Below are 21,738 nucleotides of genomic sequence, written 5' to 3'. Positions count from 1 at the left end.
GGTCAGTGTCTGTGTCTCCTGTCTGTTCCACTCTGTCTACCGTTGTTCTCTGTGTCTCCTGTCTGTTCCACACTGTCTATGGCCATTGTCTGTGTCTCCTGTCTGTCTACGGCCACCGTCTGTGTCTCCTGTCTGTCTACGGCCACCGTCTGTGTCTCCTGTCTGTCTACGGCCACCGTCTGTGTCTCCTGTCTGTTCTGCTCTGTCTACGATCACCGTCTGTGTCTCCTGTCTGTTCTACTCCGTCTGCGGCCACCGTCTGTGTCTCCTGTCTGTTCTGCTCTGTCTACGATCACCGTCTGTGTCTTCCTCCGTCAGTTCTTTCTGTCTGTTCTCGCCCGTCTGTTCATCATGACAGACTCTGTCTATGTTTACCGTCTCGTAATTACCTTGTCTGTTTACATGTCTGGTTCCTTCTAATTACCTGGGTAATTAGAAGGTACCTGAGTTCACTCTGGCCCTCTGGGTCATTACTACTTAATTGGGTCGTTACTGCTTAACTAGGTAATTGCTACTTAATTGGGTAGTTACTGCTTAACTAGGTAATTGCTGCTTAATTAGGTAGTTACTGCTTAACTAGGTAATTGCTACTTAATTGGGTAGTTACTGCTTAACTAGGCAATTGCTGCTTAATTGGGTAGTTACTGCTTAACTAGGTAATTGCTGCTTAATTGGGTAGTTACTGCTTAACTAGGTAATTGCTACTTAATTGGGTAGTTACTGCTTAACTAGGCAATTGCTGCTTAATTGGGTAGTTAATGCTTAACTAGGTAATTACTGCTTAATTGGGTAGTTACTGCTTAACAAGGTGATTGCTGCTTAATTGGGAAGGTACTGCTTAACTAGGTAATTGCTGCTTAATTGGGTAGTTACTGCTTAACTAGGTAATTGCTGCTTTATTGGGTCGTTACCGCTTAACTAGGTGATTACTGTTTAATTAGGTGATTACTGCTTACCTAGGTGATTACTGCTTAACTAGGCAATTACTGCTTATTGGGTGATTACTGGTTCACCAGGTAATTACTGCTTGACAGATGAAGAGTTGACAGTTTATTTTTTAGTCCCCAATTTCGTAATTGGCCCACGATAAGCCATATATATATATATATATATATATATATATATATATATATATATATATATATATATATATATATATATATATATATATATATTGGAAAGGATCACAATTTTGCGCGTGATCAAGATATTCCTATGAGTCCACGGGGGAAAATGAAACGCGAAAAGTTGCCAAGTGCACTTTCGTGTCATCATCACATCATCATCAGGGGAGACACAAGAGAGAAATATAACAGTCAGTTGATATACATCGAAGAGACGAAGCTACGACGCCATATCTATCTAAATATATATATATATATATATATATATATATATATATATATATATATATATATATATATATATATATATATATATGTTTGTAACCACAGTTCCTTCTCTACAGTGGAGAATGTTGATCAATCCAAGGACAAGATTGGAATAACTGAATTGAGTCATTCAACTGCATTCCGTACTCGAGTTATTGCATGAATTCCAAAGTCGATACATGCGAGGGTGAAGTGGCGGAGGGGAAAAAAGAATTGATAGATTCGCTCGTGTTCAAGGGTCATTTTCCCAAGGCTGGGTCGTTTTCAACGACCTCTTTGTGAAGGGCTGAAACTGTCGTGTTCAAGGGTCGTATATACCGTCGTGTTCAAGGGTCGTATATACCGTCGTGTTCAAGGGTCGTATATACCGTCGTGTTAAGGGTCGTATACCGTCGTGTTCAAGGGGCGTATATACCGTCGTGTTCAAGGGTCGTATATACCGTCGTGCTCAAGGGTCGTATACCGTCGTGCTCAAGGGTCGTATATACCGTCGTGCTCAAGGGTCGTATATACCGTCGTGCTCAAGGGTCGTATATACCGTCGTGTTCAAGGGTCGTATATACCGTCGTGTTCAAGGGTCGTATATACCGTCGTGATCAAGGGTCGTATATACCGTCGTGCTCAAGGGTCGTATATACCGTCGTGTTCAAGGGTCGTATATACCTTCGTGCTCAAGGGTCGTATATACCGTCGTGCTCAAGGGTCGTATATACCGTCGTGCTCAAGGGTCGTATATACCGTCAGTGCTCAAGGGTCGTTATATATATACCGTCGTGTTCAAGGGTCGTATACCGTCGTGTTCAAGGGTCGTATATACCGTCGTGTTCAACGGTCGTATATACCGTCGTGCTCAAGGGTCGTATACCGTCGTGTTCAAGGGTCTTATATACCGTCGTGCTCAAGGGTCGTATACCGTCGTGCTCAAGGGTCGTATATACCGTCGTGTTCAAGGGTCGTATACCGTCGTGATCAAGGGTCGTATACCGTCGTGCTCAAGGGTCGTATACCGTCGTGCTCAAGGGTCGTATATACCGTCGTGCTCAAGGGTCGTATACCGTCGTGTTCAAGGGTCGTATACCGTCGTGTTCAAGGGTCGTATACCGTCGTGTTCAAGGGTCGTATACCGTCGTGTTCAAGGGTCGTATAAACCGTCGTGCTCAAGGGTCGTATATACCGTCGTGTTCAAGGGTCGTATACCGTCGTGTTCAAGGGTCGTATACCGTCGTGCTCAAGGGTCGTATATACCGTCGTGCTCAAGGGGTCGTACACCGTCGTGTTCAAGGGTCGTATACCGTCGTGTTCAAGGGTCGTATACCGTCGTGTTCAAGGGTCGCACCATCGTGCTCAAAGGCCCTCTGCCCTCTACCTACCACCCTCATATTTCCACATTTCCACACATACCCTTACGGTGCACCTCGCCCAAGGGCGTGTCCACCTCGCTAAGGGCGCCCTTGGCTTACAAACCACCTTTATGGCCATCTAGTGGCCAATACCAGGGTCGACCAAGGCTCGGGGCAACGGACGAAGGAGACATATATATATATATATATATATATATATATATATATATATATATATATATACTCATATATGCACACGTTACATATAACGCTACATATACGTCTCTACATGTATTAATATAGTATATATATATATATATATATATATATATATATATATATATATATATATATATATATATATATATATATATAACGCTAATATAGTATCTAATGTATTATATAGTATATATATATATATATATATATATATATATATATATATATATATATATATATATACACCACAATACAATACAAAACAATACAAAACAATACACACAATACAATACAATACAATACACATATAATACAATACAACACAATACAATACACATACACATACAATAAAATACAATACAACACAATACAATACAATACAGTACAATATACATACAATACTTACTTTATAATTCAAAATGAATGAGGATTAAATGGGGATATATATATATGAAGGAGTCATTCCTCCAACACCATCACTCACCATCACTGGCCACCATCACCAACACCATCACCAACACCATCACCAACACCATCACCAACACAAGAAATCGTCTCCAACACCGACGAAAAAATTCACAAATACCCAACTTCAAATCTATGAACTTATCCCTCTATTTAACACCCAATCCCGTCCTTTAATTGAATAAAGAAGGACCTTATGATAAAGATTAATTATATAACTTCTTTACCGTGTAGGCAGAGTTAGCCAAGCGACGCTCGGAAGACGAGAAATAACGAATAATTAAAATTAAAAAAATTTTTGGGGGTCAGGTTGGTGTGTTAAAATGGCTTCCGCTCGAGAGACTTATGTTTGATTTCTGGGGTCAGGGTTGTAGCTGGCGTGGCAACCAGCAGCGCGCGCCTCTCATTCACAACTGGCTCGGGTTGTGGCCAGGCGCGGGGAAGGAAGGAAGGCGTGTGCGTGTCTGTGTGTCTGTGTGTGTGATCGCGTGCAAGTTAGCGCGCGCCATATTGATGCGTCCATCTCCATTTCCGCGGGTTTCCCGCGCGCAACCTCCCACACCGAAGCCATTTTAAATAAATTTACGGACATTTCTGCGCTTTCCCTTTGTGCTGGTATGATTATATACATCTTCACGAAGGTGATTAGTATAATCATGATGAAAGTGAAGGTGAAGAACATGTAGAAACGAGGTGATGAAGGTGACGCGGGGTTGGAATGAAGGGATTGAGACACGGGCTCGTGAAGGGATGGGCAGCCCGTCATGGCTCGTGGTCGCCGATGTCCGATTCCCCGTGTGACCCCGTCCTCGTCCGCGGGTTACTTTCTTGTATTTGTTATTTTCTGGGTTTCGAAGGGGCACTGTCGCTGTTGTGGGCACTGTCGCTGTTGTGGGCACTGTCGCTGTTGTGGGCACTGCCGCTGTTGTGGGCACTGCCGCTGTTGTGGGAGTGGCGAGGGAGAGGTGGGGGGGGGAGAAGGACTGGCGCCCTTAATTGTAGATAATTCAAATACCTTTTTTGCCCCGTGGGGGAGAATATACATACGGTCGGGTCAGTGAGAGAGAGAGAGAGAGAGAGAGAGAGAGAGAGAGAGAGAGAGAGAGAGAGAGAGAGAGAGAGAGAGAGAGAGAGTAAACAAAGGAAGACAACAGAAATTGGGGTGTGGGGGATGTGGGGAGCATGTGGGGGGGATGTTTATATATTGGATCTCCCACTCCAATGTGGAGTCACCACCCCCCACACACCCCCCTCTTCTTCCCCCTTCCTCCCCCATTTTTCCAAACACTCCCTTCTCCTCCCCCTCCCTCCCTTCCCTTCTCCCACGCCCTCCAGGCACGCCCTTCCGGAGGCCCCACGTGGCCGTATATATATATATATATATATATATATATATATATATATATATATATATATATATATATATATATATTCCTATAATCCACAAGGAAATGGAACAGGATAAGTTCCCAAGTGCACTTTCGTGTCATAATCACATCATCATCAGGGGAAACACAAGAGAGAAATATAACATGTCAGTTGATATACAACGAAGAGACCAGCCTAACCTTCACCAGAGTAACTTAATCCAGCCTAACTCACGCTAAACTAACTTAATCCAGCCTAACTCTGCGCCAAAGTAACTTAATCCAGCCTAACTCTGCGCCAAAGTAACTTAATCCAGCCTAACTCACGCTGAACTAACTTAATCCAACCTAACTCTGCGCCAAAGTAACTTAATCCAGCCTAACTCACGCTAAACTAACTTAATCCAAAATAACTCTGCGCCAAAGTAACTTAATCCAGCCTAACTCACGCTAAACTAACTTAATCCAGCCTAACTCACGCTAAACTAACTTAATCCAGCCTAACTCTGCACCAGAGTAACTTAATCCAGCCTAACTTGGCACCACACTAACTTAATCCAGCCTAACTCACGCTAAACTAACTTAATCCAACCTAACTCTGCGCCAAAGTAACTTAATCCAGCCTAACTCACGCTGAACTAACTTAATCCAGCCTAACTCTGCGCCAAAGTAACTTAATCCAGCCTAACTCACGCTAAACTAACTTAATCCAGCCTAACTCACGCTAAACTAACTTAATCCAGCGTAACTCACGCTGAACTAACTTAATCCAGCCTAACTCACGCTAAACTAACTTAATCCAGCCTAACTCTGCGCCAAAGTAACTAAATCCAGCCTACCTCACGCTAAACTAACTTAATCCAGCCTACCTCACGCTAAACTAACTTAATCCAGCCTAACTCACGCTGAACTAACTTAATCCAGCCTAACTCACGCTAAACTAACTTAATCCAGCCTAACTCACGCTAAACTAACTTAATCCAACCTAACTCACGCTAAACTAACTTAATCCAGCCTAACTCTGCGCCAAAGTAACTTAATCCAGCCTAACTCTGCGCCAAAGTAACTTAATCCAGCCTAACTCTGCGCCAAACTAACTTAATCCAGCCTAACTCACGCTCAACTAACTTAATCCAGCCTAACTCTGCGCCAAAGTAACTTAATCCAGCCTAAGTCACGCTAACCTAACCTTACCTAACTCTGCGCCAAAGTAACTTAACCCAGCCTAACTTAACATATAAGCAAATGACAAAGGTTAGATGTCTTTCAAACAGACAGCTACTGCTCTGTGTATTCTCCCTAACTTGTAGTATATAACTGGCCCAAACGAACCCAGTTTGGATAAAGATTCCAATATTATGAATGGGATTTTCCAAACATTTTTGTTTCTCAATTTTAAAATGTTCAGGACGGTTTTTTAAACTGATGCTAACTTTGCAAACTGATATATATATATATATATATATATATATATATATATATATATATATATATATATATATATATATTTGCGTGTGTGTGTGTATGTGGGTGGGTTGGGCCATTTTTACGTCTGTTTCCTTGCGCTACCTCGCCAACGCGGGAGACAGCGACTAAGTAAAAGAATATATATATATATATATATATATATATATATATATATATATATATATATATATATATATATATATATATATATATATAGCTAATTCGTAAACTATCTAGTTTGTTATATTTCAATTAGCAATTTTAACATTTCTTCCTTGCAATTATTTTTATTTTCGGATTGTACATGGATGTAAGAGCAATGATAATTGGGACATTTTTTAAAAATTGGGATTTAGATAAAGATTAATTATTAAAGATAATTATTAAAGATCCTGTTAACAATATCTTGTTAATGACAAGAGGCAAGTAGTGTCTGAAATGGTCGTTGTGTTCGCATAACAGCCTTGGCTTCATCTGTAATTTTGATACATTTACTTCCTCTACACACACTTGATTAATATAAAATTTACTTTAAAATACATCTTATAAATCATTTATGGTAAATTTATTTTTTAAGTTATTCCAAATGTCTGAAATTAGAGTTTTAATAAGGTTTTAGAACGTATCATAGGATCTGAACGCGGCCGAGGTCCCGGATGGCGGGTTTGTTTACGGTCCATCAGCTGACGGAGGGAAAACACGTGGTCGCCACCTTCCCACCTCCTCACAGGCAGTAACTTGTGTTCATCACCTCCCAGGGTAATGATAGCTATATATATATATATGTATATATATATATATATATATATATATATATATATATAAATAGGGGGCCTGGAAGCGCTCCCGACACCCTTAGGCCATGCTGGATGCCTCTCTCTCTCTCTCTCTCTCTCTCTCTCTCTCTCTCTCTCTCTCTCTTTTAAAGAGCAAACCAGACCATTGTTCTCTCTCTCTCTCTCTTTCTCCCACGACTTATCCTACCGTGACCTCGCCTGAGGTTGTGGGCGAGGTTGGAGGTTTGTTAATTAGGACGATTAGTAACGTGGTTTGCCCTAATTGGTCATTATCCTGTGGAGCGACTGTCCTCTGGGGTGTTAGTAGCATTGACGTCCATTTATTAACAAATTTGATAATTATAACCAATAGTTGGTAATTGGTTATTGTGCCGACATTTTTTGTTGCCCCCCCCATAGGCCACTCTGTGCTTACTTTAGTCCCATATCTATTGATTGTGGATAGGGATTTGGTTTTCTTATGTATCAATAAGACATTATAAGTATTAAAGATCGTGGTTTAGATCATTGTATTTAAGTGGATCATGTAAAGTGAGATATAAGTAGTAAGGGTTATGAATATAAGGGAAAACGTTAAGTGATGGAGAAGTAGGTAAAATACCCATTGAATCTCAAGATAACTTGCGAATACGTAACTTTATTTCTGTAGCAATTAAGAAATACCTAACTTTCAATATTCTAGTTGAAATATTCCAGTTACGCTCATGACTATCATGTAAAGACTGAGAAATGGCAGCAAACAGATGACAGACCAAGCAGCTATGTAGTCCTCAGCAGACCAATTTTTTGTTCGTTTATTTTTCCTCGTATATTTTTCCTCAGTGAAGTACTAATTTAGGGGCACCACTGAAAATGTCTATAGATTTTTATAAAATGCACGTCATTGGTCTTCTTACACTAAAGAGAATTCTTGATGATGGAAGCTCCCAAATTGATGTTGAGTGATACGTAACTTTCGATTGAAATTGCACTGTAGTTGGACTTCGTGCAAGCTGTACGTAGTTTCAGCTAGACGCATATTCTTTAAATGGACACTTACTTATTTGCCTACTTCAGTTAAGTGTACTTTTGGAAAACTTGTATTTTGATATTTGATAGCTTATATTTAAAATGTTGTGTGCATGCTAGTGTATGATGGAGCCAACAAAAGTGCATGAATACTCCATACACTTTATTATCTCATTTTGAAAATTATCCTTTTAGTTTTCAGATTACACTAAAAGATGATGCTGCAACGGCTAAAAGATGTCTCTCGAATATTTTTCTTCTCAGGATGGAGATCCTCCACTGTGTGTCGAAGGTAAGCACAAAGTTCTTTTGATGTCAGAATGAAAGAAGTTTGGGGTTCGTTTTGATTTCATACCTTTCATTTTTCGTACTTGAATAGCGTTATCAGTCTGAATACAGCTATACTTTTTCCAGTATTTTGACTTTTGAAGAAATTTAACCAAATAATGTGTTGAGCACTTCATCGCTTCAGGATGAATATGATGATCATCAAACACTCTTAATTATTGTCATGTAATTTATCTTGATATTTGGAATCATTAGTATAACCATACCAGTGCTTTAGTCTGGTTCGATTGTATTTCTCATATAATGTTGGGTACTTGTATATCCAAAACATTGTTTTTCGGAGTATCTTTATCAGAATTCATTGTACATTGTGCCCTCTTGTTCATAGCTTTCATGATGAACCCCATGGTATTGTCGTCAGTCAAGAAGTGAAGGAAGCTCTCTCATCGCATCAACCAGTTGTTGCTCTGGAGTCGACAATTATCACTCATGGAATGCCTTATCCCCAGAATTTGGAGACAGCAATAAAAGTTGAAGATATTATCAGAAAAGAGGTTGTAGATGATTCTGTGAATGTGATGCAATTGAATCAATTGATATGCATAGCATTATTGTATTTCCATATGGACTGTACTTAAAAGTTGTTAGAGATCTGATCCAGGAGTAGAAGTGTTTTAATGCCATGAAATTATTTTCTAGGGAGCTGTACCAGCTACAATAGCCATCTTGAAAGGTTGTGTTCATGCTGGTCTTTCACGTGAGGAATTACATACTTTAGCTGCTAAGAAGGAGCCATGTATGAAGACATCTAGAAGAGATTTTCCTTATGTTATGGCAAAGGTACATTCTCCTGGTTCTGATAGGCTTTTGGAATCTTTGATATGTATATGTATGTTCTTGGTGCTACTTCATTAAGGCTGGATATACCAGACTAGTATACGTGTGTGTTTACCTAACGTTCCAACCTATTATTCTACATAATGCACCCACCAAATGGTCCAACCTTCCATTTCTACCTACTATCCAAACCCACTCGTGAAACTGATCCACGTCAGAACCAAAATGCTCCACTTGTACCCATGCAGCTTCAGACTCACTACTTCATGTTCCACAGAGACCTCACACAACATATACATGGTGGCTTTAACCACTCTCATCTTGCTTCCCACGCAGTATTGACGGCACTGTTCCCCTGACATGTCCTCACACAAAAGATATTTGACGCCATTTTCCATCACTGGGTCCCTCCCACCTAAACTACTCCGTAACAAAACACCAATGTGTAAAAAGAAATGAAAAGCATATCCTTGCCTCACACCTCAGCAACCTCATCTTGCAGATCCTTCCACCCCCAGTTAAGTACAGTTCTGACAAAAACACACACTGAAATAGCCAACAAGCACTAAACATCCACCCTCGTAACTCTGTCTTAAATTCCATCCCACCAGACATAGGCCCACCAGAAACCACACTCTCCAAGCAAACACAAGTCACAGTTTCGTTTTGTGTTCTGGATATCACCCATTCGTACAATACTACAAAGTTTCAGCAAATTCCAAGACCCGCAGTGTTGCAACAGTTTTGATACAAGGGTTACAATCTTGGCGCTGGGATCTGAATGCATGAGTGGCTTATGAGACATTTGAGGATATATCTAGGGGGCATGGGGGCCCTATTGTAAATAGAAATAGGGAACAGCTTGTTGAGTTGTGTGCTGAAAAAGGATTTGATATTAGTGATATCTATATTTGGTCTAAAGGAAGATGTATACATAATCGTTTATGGATGAATGGATTTGGGGATCATCAGACATCATTGGAATTATGTGCTAATAGGCATGCAAGTTTGTTCAGTGCATAATGGAATCATTTAACATTACTTGTAAGGTATTATGATTTTTTTGTAGACATTACTGCTTTTTTTACATGTTTAGAAACATTACATTCAAAATCTTTCATATCAGGGTATCAATGGAGGAACTACAGTGTCTGGGACAATGATGATAGCAGACAAAATCAAGATTCCCATCTTTGTGACCGGCGGTATTGGAGGAGTTCATCGCGGCGCGGAGAGCACATTGGATATATCTGCAGACTTGACTGAATTAGGTCGTACACCAGTGACTGTTGTGTCAGCAGGTGTCAAGAGCATTCTTGACATTGGGAGAACTTTGGAATATTTAGAAACACAAGGTACGTTCCTCAGAATTTCACTGCCTGTTTTTGCCGTGATATATTATCATGATATCATAGGAAAGAGGGGCAAGTATGAAGTCTGTTGGGGATGAGAGAGCTTGGGAAGTGAGTCAGTTGTTGTTCGCTGATGATACAGCGCTGGTGGCTGATTCATGTGAGAAACTGCAGAAGCTGGTGACTGAGTTTGGTAAAGTGTGTGGAAGAAGAAAGTTAAGAGTAAATGTGAATAAGAGCAAGGTTATTAGGTACAGTAGGGTTGAGGGTCAAGTCAATTGGGAGGTGAGTTTGAATGGAGAAAAACTGGAGGAAGTGAAGTGTTTTAGATATCTGGGAGTGGATCTGTCAGCGGATGGAACCATGGAAGCGGAAGTGGATCATAGGGTGGGGGAGGGGGCGAAAATTTTGGGAGCCTTGAAAAATGTGTGGAAGTCGAGAACATTATCTCGGAAAGCAAAAATGGGTATGTTTGAAGGAATAGTGGTTCCAACAATGTTGTATGGTTGCGAGGCGTGGGCTATGGATAGAGTTGTGCGCAGGAGGATGGATGGGCTGGAAATGAGATGTTTGAGGACAATGTGTGGTGTGAGGTGGTTTGATCGAGTAAGTAACGTAAGGGTAAGAGAGATGTGTGGAAATAAAAAGAGCGTGGTTGAGAGAGCAGAAGAGGGTGTTTTGAAATGGTTTGGGCACATGGAGAGAATGAGTGAGGAAAGATTGACCAAGAGGATATATGTGTCGGAGGTGGAGGGAACGAGGAGAAGAGGGAGACCAAATTGGAGGTGGAAAGATGGAGTGAAAAAGATTTTGTGTGATCGGGGCCTGAACATGCAGGAGGGTGTAAGGAGGGCAAGGAATAGAGTGAATTGGAGCGATGTGGTATACAGGGGTTGACGTGCTGTCAGTGGAGTGAATCAAGGCATGTGAGGCGTCTGGGGTGGACCATGGAAAGCTGTGTAGGTATGTATATTTGCGTGTGTGGACATGTGTATGTACATGTGTATGGGGGGGGGGGGTTGGGCCATTTCTTTCGTCTGTTTCCTTGCGCTACCTCGCAAACGCGGGAGACAGCGACAAAGTATAAAAAAAAAAAAAAAAAAAAAAAAAAAAAATAGGAAAATGGCAGTGTCCACTGCTCAGGACCATAGGTCACAAAAGTTATTGTTGTGATTGCATTTGTTTGGATAATGTTGGGCAATTAAGTTATAAGTGCTCTGTGTCTTTGTTGTGGTAGTTGTATTGTGTGCATGAAGGGGCTTGGGATGCATTGATGTCTGTAGTGTTGTAGGAATGGTTACTGTCCGTCACATAAGTGTGAGTTTGTGATTTATGTTTTTCCACAGAGTTTTGCTTGTGGTGGGTATATATGTAATGGAGTGGAGTGTAAGACTGAGTGGGTATGGACGTTGTTTAGAGCTTGATGGATTAATTCAGAAGGTATGTATTTTGTTAATATTCTTTAATAAGGATGGGGGAATATGTGAGTAGAGGTTGCTGAAGTGTAGGGCAGGGGTAAGCTTTTTATTTTTGTGTAGGGGTTGGTGGTTATTTTAGGAGTGATTTGGGTGGGTTTGGTATAGGTTGGGTGGTAAATGACATATTATTACCTTTACTCTTTTCCTGAGAATTTTTGCAGAACTGGTTTCTTGCTCTCTCCTCACCTCTCTATGGTAACAAAGTCAGGGATACCCATTTTCTTTAGTCATACTTGATATATTGAGGAAGTAAATGACATAGAGTAGTTCAGGAGTATTTAACAGAAATGCAGGATTAAGAGATAAGACACCTCAGCTATGAACTTCCTCACCATGATTACGGATTGGTTACTGCAGATGAATGATTATGCAAATAATCCCTAAAACCTCGGATCTTAATTTGTTTTACTTGAAATTATATGAATGTCCTCACCATATTATTATATCTTATTGTCCCCACATCTTGTCACATTTCCTTTTTCTTAGATTTTATGTCCCTGTGTATCTCGTATTTTCTATGCATATGTAATGTGTTTCAGGAGTGTGCGTCTCAGTTTTGGGTCCTACACCTCAGTTTCCAGATTTCTTCACGCGAGACAGTGGGTACACTGCTCCCTATCATGTAGGTTCCCCAGAACTGGCCGCACTAATGATGCAGAAAAGAGCTGAGCTTGGTACAAACTCTGGTATTTTAATAGCTGTGCCCATCCCTCTGGAGCATGAAGCTGAGGGGCTGCAAATCAAAGATGCAATTGGTAAAGTATTTGATGAATTTTTGTCTTTATGGTACCATATCTCTGTCTGTCTGTATCTCTGTTATTGCAAACCACTATTCATAAGGTATTGGTATTTCTTTTACTGCATAGACGATAGTTAGTCATATGTAGATGGTGAATTGACATGTATGAATTCTACTTTTATAAGAATTATATATTTTATGTTACCATGAGTTGTATCATGTATACTTTAATCTATAACCTATATGAACCAGGCTCTAAAATCATACTTTTAATGTTATTTCATCTCTGTTTGTGTGTAACAGAAATGACTTTCTTCTGATAGGATTTGTCCTTTTCGTGTGTATGTGTGGAAAATGGCTTTCTTGCCATAGCTTTTACAGTTATCAAGGAAGCTTTGTAAAGCTCTCAACATGTAGGCATTGTAAGATGGAAATATTTCTCATATTAGAATTAGGTTTCTGTAACGTATACTTTAAGTATGACTGCGTATACAAGAAAACTTTTGTTCGGCCAGTTAGGCTGGGGGATGCATCATGTGTTTTTATGTGCTTTGAACTTGTTTTGATACAATAATGGAATGGCTCGGTAGTTGACTACCCAAAATGTATATACAGGAGATTCTGTAAGAACCTACAAGGTAGTAGTACTTCCCAGAGTCGGAGCATCATAGCAGGTTATTTGATCCATCATACAGTGCATCTAACCCCTCATAGATCGAGAGAAGTTTGTTAATTTTGTGCAGAGTAAAGACAAACAAAATATAATGTCCATAGCATTAGAGCTGGCTAAGTTTGTAGAGCTTAGCAGCACAGTTTGTTGCTTGTGTCGGACTAACTGAGATTATTCTGATATGTGTTTTTTTATCTAGAATCATACATTTGTTTTTAACTGAATCCTCAATTTACTGATTGAAATTAAAGAGTGGTTCTTGGAATATAAGAAAATCCATCATTTTGTTTTCATGAAATGAACTGATAGTTATATTTCAAAACATTGAAAGAAGTAAAGGTGAAAGTATTGTGACTGGTCAGTATGATTTAACATTTCAACTAACCCTAGTTGAATAAGGGAATACCGGTTGTCAGATAGCAGGGATATGGGAAGACTTATAAGAACATGGTACTGTAAAATTCATAATGTTTTATTTAAATGGGAAGTTTTTACCACCACAATGTTCAAGTATGGTTTGGATATGTCATTAACAGTGAAATTAGTATTGCCTATTTAAGCTTTTTTCTTGACCTATTCCTTATAAAGATTCAAGGAAAAAGTGCAGATTTTATTAGATTTTTCTCATTTGGCAGAGCAAGCAGTTAAAGAAGCAGAGGAAAGCAGTCCGTGGAAGAGATGTGACACCATTCATCTTGCAGAGAGTCTCTGAAATCACTGGGGGCCAGAGTCTTAACTCCAGTATCCTTTATTTGTATATTTACCTTCCATTCCCTGTGGTGTTTTACATCAAAGGTTTCTTGTTCTTGTAATTTATTGTTAACCCTGAAGATTGAAAGTTTAAAAGTAGGAACACACCAAAGAGGAATGAGATTTGTCTTGCAGTTTCTTACTTCTAAACAAAGTTTTCTCATAGTTGCTGTAAACTCTCGTATGCGAATATTATTAAGTGAATATTCTTGTAGATACTGGTAAGAAGCTGCAAAGCATAGTGTAATGTCTTTTGATTTAGAATGGCCCTTTTCTTAAGTAACAGGTAGTAGCTTACATGCTCTAAATAAACAGACACTCAGCCATCTCCTTTCTTAATACTGTATGCTGCTTCTTACACGAAACATAAAAGGCTGCATACAGGATTTTCTCGTATCACCTTGGTCACCACCCATCTTCTGAATTAGTATCTAAGGTTCGGTACACAGTAGGTGATACGTCATAGACAGGAGCTGCTCAAGGAAGTTCTGCCGTCCTGAGTTAGGTGTTAATGTTGTGCCTGAGCTGTCAGAGGATTGCTGTATTTTGTGGTATTGTGTGCCAATCTGTTAGTGATAGAAAACATGACTGGATGGGAGTATTAACTCTAAATATCATATTGTGAGAAGTAGGTTTATGCCTTTCTAAATCCTTAAAACTCCATTATTATTAGTTTGATTTGATTTTTTTTTTTGTTCAGTTTCCTTTAGGATTGTGTAGGATTTTTATTTGCCGTTTATTTGCCAATTCTTGCACGAAACCTTATATAGAAAGTTATTATTTTCTCGTCTAAAAAATTTGTAAGAAAGAATCATTTTAATCACTCTAAAAGGGAGGCATTGCTTTGATATTTGATGAATGGATATTATTACTCTTGCTGACCATAATTGAGAGATAGCAAGTGTAGAATGCCACTTTTATATTTCTTCTTTATTTACAACTGAACTGACTGCTTATTGGTACCATATCTTTTGCAGAGAAGTATTATGTTTGGTAATGGGTTCATGTATATCTAATACTTTTTATGGTTACTCGATGGAGGGAAGGTGGCCAATGCCCTGTTAGATAGAATGAAGTAAATGTATGTTTATGAATATGAGATGGATTAAGGGGTGAGAGTGGAGATATATGGAATTAAGATAGAATGCACGTGGATGAGGTCCTATGATTGCAGTATATTAAGTTCATGTGTGGGATAGACCGTTGATCAGAATTGTGATACGATTATATGTGACTACTGAAAGTTAAGCATGTATTGAATCCATTCCTTTGATATGATTACCCACATCATGATATATTTTGCTTTTTCATGCTGTTTATTTCTCACAGTTAGAGCAGTTTTTCCTTAGCATGTTCAGATATTGCCCTCATTGAAAATAATGCAAAGACAGGTGCACAGATTGCTGTGGAGTATTCAAAACTTACAATATCTTCATCCAGGTAGAGTTGCACTTCTTCTTATGGTTTCAAAATGAATGGTTTCAAACAGACAATATTAGATACATTGACCCTTCACCTCTGGTAATAAGTCTTATTGTTCCTTCAATATTAGTATCTACATTTCTTATAAGTAACATGTTCATCATTGAAGATTTTGTTGTTAGGTTAGTAAGGTGAATTATTTTTGTCAATTTTTTTGGGGGAATGTGTATCTCAAAGATGAATTAAGAATATAGAGATGTTTTTTCATACATAACAATTTCGAATTTGCTTTTATAGCCACCTCTCATTTCTGATTTAGTGTCTTATTCTTTCCTTTCAGTTTTATTCCTCGTGAAAGTCTTACCGGTGAGAAGTCCAGTGGATCTGAAGTGCATGGAAGACCTGTACGTCATCTGGGTGATGGCTGAGCAGCCTTACTGTTATTTGATAATGGATAGACCTTCATTCAGAATTAATTTCTTGGTGTTGATATCACTCTTAAGCATTTTTACTTTGAAAATGCAACTCCAGTTGGAGAATTAGTGAAACATGAGTTTCAGATTTTGTGTGGTTTGAGTATATATCCCACCCATGAAACTTATGGTGAAAGAATTAAAGACTCTTGTTCGGTTATATGCGTTACATTGAATTTTTTTTCTATATAGATTTGTGGCAGCTACTGTGGTTGTAAAGTAAAAATTCAGATGTCATTCCATATTGAAACTTTCTGTAATGAGTGCATGTCGTTCAGTTCAAAAGATTAAGTCTTTAGTGGTTGTGGATGAAAAATACCTTTGCCTGCGTGTTAGGTTGGGGGTTCTAGCACAGAAAAATTAATTCTTGCAAAGGTTGCATACCTGTGTGCACTTGATCCTGCTAGTAGAAATGGAAGCAGAGTTGATAATGATAGGTGGATAGGCAAATAATTTTTGAACGGCAAAGAGTCAGCGTATGCTTTTTTATTTTTTAACATCAACAGACAGCTCACTCGAGTATTTCTTTTTTAAATCTGATAAGACTGAGAAAAGAAACGGGAAGAGGTTGATGTGGAAGGTACTTACATTTTCAAGGTTGGGTATAATGAAGGTAGTAAGAGAGTGAAAAGTGGATGGGGAGAGGTGGCTGTGTGTGGTGGAATGTAAAGGTAAAGAAGGAAATAAAACAAGATGGGGGAATAAATGAAGTTTTTGTGAGGAATTTGCCAAGGGAAGGTGGAGTTAGGTTAAACGGACGAAACTGATAATGTAGTAGGAGAATGGATGAACAAACAGTGCGTGTGTTGGAAAAGTGAAAGGGAGCCAAATAAACGGACAAGAGCAGTGACAGTACCTGTGTACAAAAGTACAATTAGCAAGAAGTGAAGAACTATTGTGGAGTAATCATGCTGAGCCTAACCAGGAAGGTGTAGGAGATAATTGTAACTGCGAGGGTGAAGGAGGTAGCAATAGTGCAGGATAAGTGAAGGGCAGGGAGGCCTGGGAAAGGTACATGATGTGTGGGTGATATTTTTCCTCTGAAGATGTTAACCGAAAAACTGTATAGCAGTATTTGCTGCTGGAGTCTGCCTGCTTAAGGTTATCCTGTGTGTGAGCAGTTGTGTGGCGAGGCTGTATCATTATCGTTTGATGAAAGAGATTACGCTCTCAACAAAGAAATTCCTTCTTCACCTAATCTGAATGTGTCAGAGTGCTGTTTCGACCAGCCTGTCATTGAGCATGGCAGAAAATGCTGCATGTATGTGTACCTAGTTGCATTATGCTTGAAATTGAATATGCATGAATATGATGCAAATTGTTATCCACTTAAAAGCTGCTTTTAGATTTCTTTTTCTGAATTAACGTGCAACAGCATTTTCTATTACAGAAAAGTGGGATAATACTTTGATGATCTAAGTGTTTAAAACATTTACACTGACCTTGGCTTCAGTGTTTTGGTGCTCTGCCTGGGTTTACATATGACTTGATGTATATGACTGACTGAATAGAAAGCATTTTTCTTGTTAGTTGTTGAAATATAGTTAAGGAAAGAAAATCATCTTCCTGGCATATATTGGAGTCATTGAATCAATAAGACATTTATTTTTGTTTCTATATTCAGTAGTATGATTAGAATAAAACCGATCAACAGCTAAATGAGCTTCAAGAGATTATTGTATTATGTTTGATATAGTCTTTTAAGTATTGTTATCCAGGAGGCATCTGGCATATTGGATCAGGTTTTGTATAGGTTGTCTGGAAGTGAAGTGGGACAGTGGAAGATATGAAATGAAGGGGTTTGAAAGGGACTGATACTGTTATTACTAGAAATAGTTGATGATCTACTGTGAGAAATTGATTTGATATGTGTACACATTTGAGAGAGATGCAGATACTGTACTGATTAAGGCAACATAGAATTGCAGTAAAAGGGATTATGAGAATTACAGTAGCACAGATCTTAGCATAGTTGGCAAGGTATATTGGACACTAGTGATTGTGTTGAAAGGTTCTTTTTACCTTCTTTTGGTAAGGAACAGGGTGGGTTTAGCAAGGGAAGAGGATGTGTAAACCAATTTTGCACTAAGGGAAATAGTAAACAAAGTACTGAAAGAGAACTCTACGTATAAAATATATGGTTTAGAAACGGCAAGTGATACCGTAAATTGAATAGGAAAGCACGTTAGGAAGTGCTGACTCTATATGATGTGCATGGAGGACTTAAAAGCTGTTAAGATCAATAGGGATTAAAGGAGTGTATGTATGAGAGTGATCGGTGGCATGAGTGAGTGGTATGAAATTAAACGGGGTATGTCTTAAGTTGTGTGATATTACTATAGTTATTTACTCTTTCACTCTAACACACAGGGTATGAATTGTGTATGTATGAAAGTGAGTTCAGAGGCTGTATGTACCTAATCCATCCCATGATATTGGAGATGGAGTTACGATAGAAAGAGGGATTCTGCATAGGGAAGTGGCTTGAATTTAGATTTAGGATGCGTAGGAAATTATTTGCCTCTAAAGTACAATTGTTGCAAGTTCAAGATGGTTTTGCATATCCAAAGTATCCATGTAATTCATCAAGGTTTACGCATGTAAGGAATGGGAAATATCCTTGGTCACTATATTGAAGTAGGTAGCAGTTGGTAGGCAGCCAGCGACCAGGGAGGTATATTACCAGAACTACCCGCCTAGGTATTAGGAGGGTTAGTGTCAGCTGCATAGTGAGCGAGCACTTCAGAGGTTGTCAAGTTGCAGGTTGCACTCCTCTGGCTCAGGTAGCTGTCTTCTCTTTCTGCCTCACCCACATGTGGATTAATGGCATCCTCTCCACAAATGGACAGTTTCTCTTTGTCACATATAACATTTGACATCACTTAATTTACTCTGCTCGTTCTTCATAACTCTAGATTTTCATGCAGTGAGCACTGTGCACTAGCCCTGACTTTCGGCAAAATGGTAGAAGCGATAGATAGAAGTGGTAGATAGGAACATTAAAGGTGGATCATTGGGTAGGAGCTTCTGCAAGCTCTGTGCAAGAGTTGCCTTCTGCCAGTGGCCTGTTAAGGTTAGGCTGTAAAGGTAAAGAAATGGCACTGGAGTTCACTAGTTATGGAGACTATATATCTATAGCTACTCCTTTGATGGATCAGAGATATAGATAGATAGATAGATGTAGAGGTGATGCTTTAGTCAGTTGAATTATTCATATATTTATATAACGACAAAATGTTTTGAATGTTACATTTAAGCATGTCAAATATCATATGAGTGTGTATTATCGGTAATTTTAAAAGTAAGTATACTTTTTTGTAACATTATTTCTAGTGGAGCTGTATTTGATTGTTCTTTTTCCTTGCTTCACTGTAATTGTTTGTTTCACTGTCACCACAACTCTAATCATAGTTTTTACCAGCATTTGGTGTTAGCCTTTACATTTGCATGGAAGTGTTTAAAGGCTTTTGCTGTGTAAAGGAAGCATAAACTTTTTCCCTCAAAACACTTTTCTGATCTTACAAGGATTGTGTATGATAAGCCACAAAGTAGATGCTCTTGTTTACTACAATATTGTCTCAAATCTGGCATCCCAAAATCTGGCAGATCCTGCCATGTAGCAGAATTGATGGGACTGGTGCTTGGTGAGACACCCAACCCTTCACTTTTTATGTATTCACTTATCATAACCTTAGTCGACATTAAAGAAAAGCTCATCAAAGAAAAACCTAGCTACATGGAGCAAGTGAGACTACAAAATCTGCTTATGAAGGCAGAAAGCGAAACCCCTTTATTAAACCCCCTCTCCTAATGCTCTCAAGCTTGAGCTGAGTTTTTATGGTCCCTAAGTATATCCACACCTGCACCTGGTGTGGATAAAATGCAAGACTTGCCTCTTGCACCTTCTAAGGCATCAGCTTCATCACAGCAAGATGACACGTTTAATCACCTTCAGCATCAGCTGGGTAAGATGCCACCCTTAACTTTGCAAATGAGTACAGTAATCACCTGTTGCTACCGTAGTTGAAATTTACATTTTCGAATTTCAAACTGCAGAATTTTTGGTAAGCTGAGTAAAGAAATACAGTTGTAATGTTCATCAAAACATCGTAAACTTTTATATTGGGAAAAGAAAGCTCCAAAGGTCAAGTTATGATTTATTAATTTATTCTATATGTTATCGTGGTTCCTGTGGAAGCATTGATACCCCAAATTTGGAGAATTCTGAAATCTCAGGATTGCCAGATCTGAGACATTATAGTACACGAGCGAGAATGATTCCTTTCTCGAAATCTGTTTTGATTAGATTCCCACTCACCTTGGGGGTAAATCAGATGCATAGAGCCTCTTTGCTTACATGTATCCTGATTATATATTTAGTCTGCTTGAATGAAACAGATAAGCTATTATGCACATTTTTCTGTTCGAATTTTTATCATGTGTAGTCAGCTAGTGAGTGCTTGATTTCAGAAATAGTGTCTAATATTGCTGTACTTGACATTGCATGATACACAGAAAGCTTTGCACTGCTTCATTGTTTTATGATTTCTTTGCATAGACTGTTTTGCTCAATTTTTTGACATTGGCATTTTGCATGATTGCTCTGCAGGTTGTGATAGGCGGTAGCATCGTAGATCTTATTGCAACAGTGATGGAACCAGAGATTAAGGTAAGTGCATGTCACTTGAAGGCTCTCCCTTTGCTTTCTGTTGCTTTTACTTGCATGCTTTTTTAGTTTGCATCGCAGCCCATAGAGTTGATTATACCGAATATACTCGTCTATAAGTCTACCTCATGTGTAGGTTAACCCTTGAATTTTTGCCAAGATATCATTGATTTACAATATGCCTTGTGTATATGTCGACCCAAGTTTTTGTGGGTAATGGAAGAACAAATTAGGATCATAAAGCTTTATATTTTATGGCATATTAAACACCAAGCTTCAAAGGCAAACTGTTTACCATTTATTATTATGGCACTTTACACTGAAATGCGGGTAGTTTAAGCAAAAAAAATATATATTTCCATTCAAGTATTTATTCAAGTCAATTAGGAAGGAGTATTATTGAAATACAACAGTTTTTTTAACAAAATGATTTTAAAAGCGATTATGGTAACATCTTTTGAATAATGAAAGAAAGCGAAAGTCGATTGTTTGCGTCATGGTTTTATCCCACTTTCCACTGTAATACATAAGTATTTTATATATTCATTTATTTGTTACATAAGTAATTTCAGCAAAAATATTAAATTTTCGTGAATATAGATCAAGCACAGTATGAATAGAATATCGTTTTCATATAACAGTATTTTAACCAAAAACTATTAAAAAGATTAGTAACATCTCTTGAACATTGGAAGGTTAGGTAAAGTCATTTGTTTTCATGTGAAAATCAACAGAATGGATACAGTGTTTCCCAAGGATCAATTTGAACCTTCATCTTGAAATTAGCAAGGAAATTAGGCATCACAGATTTTAAGGCAAGCCATGGTTGGTGCACAAGATTTATGGAATGATTTTGTACCGAGACGGAGAATGAAAATATCAGTGTCTTCCACCAGAACTTGATGACAAGATCATTGAATTTCATAGGTTTCGTTTGAAATATTGAAAAGGATTTCATTACCGGTATCTTTTTGTAGATCTATGGGTACTATGATACCTTATATGATAA

General features: G+C 38.6%; 1 protein-coding gene across 1 annotated transcript in view; it reads left to right on the top strand.

The window, feature by feature from the left end:
* The first annotated feature begins 6,889 nt into the window (after positions 1-6,889).
* Positions 6,890-21,738, top strand: part of LOC139748085 (uncharacterized) — a 377,098-nt gene continuing 362,249 nt past the window's right edge. Inside the window, exons 1-10 of the mRNA XM_071660697.1 lie at positions 6,890-7,008; positions 8,250-8,346; positions 8,731-8,896; positions 9,042-9,182; positions 10,306-10,534; positions 12,549-12,769; positions 14,054-14,159; positions 15,527-15,608; positions 15,931-15,994; positions 20,673-20,732. Coding sequence (XP_071516798.1) covers positions 8,270-8,346; positions 8,731-8,896; positions 9,042-9,182; positions 10,306-10,534; positions 12,549-12,769; positions 14,054-14,159; positions 15,527-15,608; positions 15,931-15,994; positions 20,673-20,732 — 1,146 coding nt within the window. The 5' untranslated portion in view covers positions 6,890-7,008; positions 8,250-8,269. The remainder of the gene's footprint in view (positions 7,009-8,249; positions 8,347-8,730; positions 8,897-9,041; positions 9,183-10,305; positions 10,535-12,548; positions 12,770-14,053; positions 14,160-15,526; positions 15,609-15,930; positions 15,995-20,672; positions 20,733-21,738) is intronic.

Source organism: Panulirus ornatus, chromosome 72 (genome assembly GCF_036320965.1).
Source record: "Panulirus ornatus isolate Po-2019 chromosome 72, ASM3632096v1, whole genome shotgun sequence".
NCBI lineage: Eukaryota > Metazoa > Arthropoda > Malacostraca > Decapoda > Palinuridae > Panulirus > Panulirus ornatus.
The sequence above is the reverse complement of the archived record's forward strand: the minus strand, read 5'-3'. Positions and strand labels throughout refer to the sequence as shown.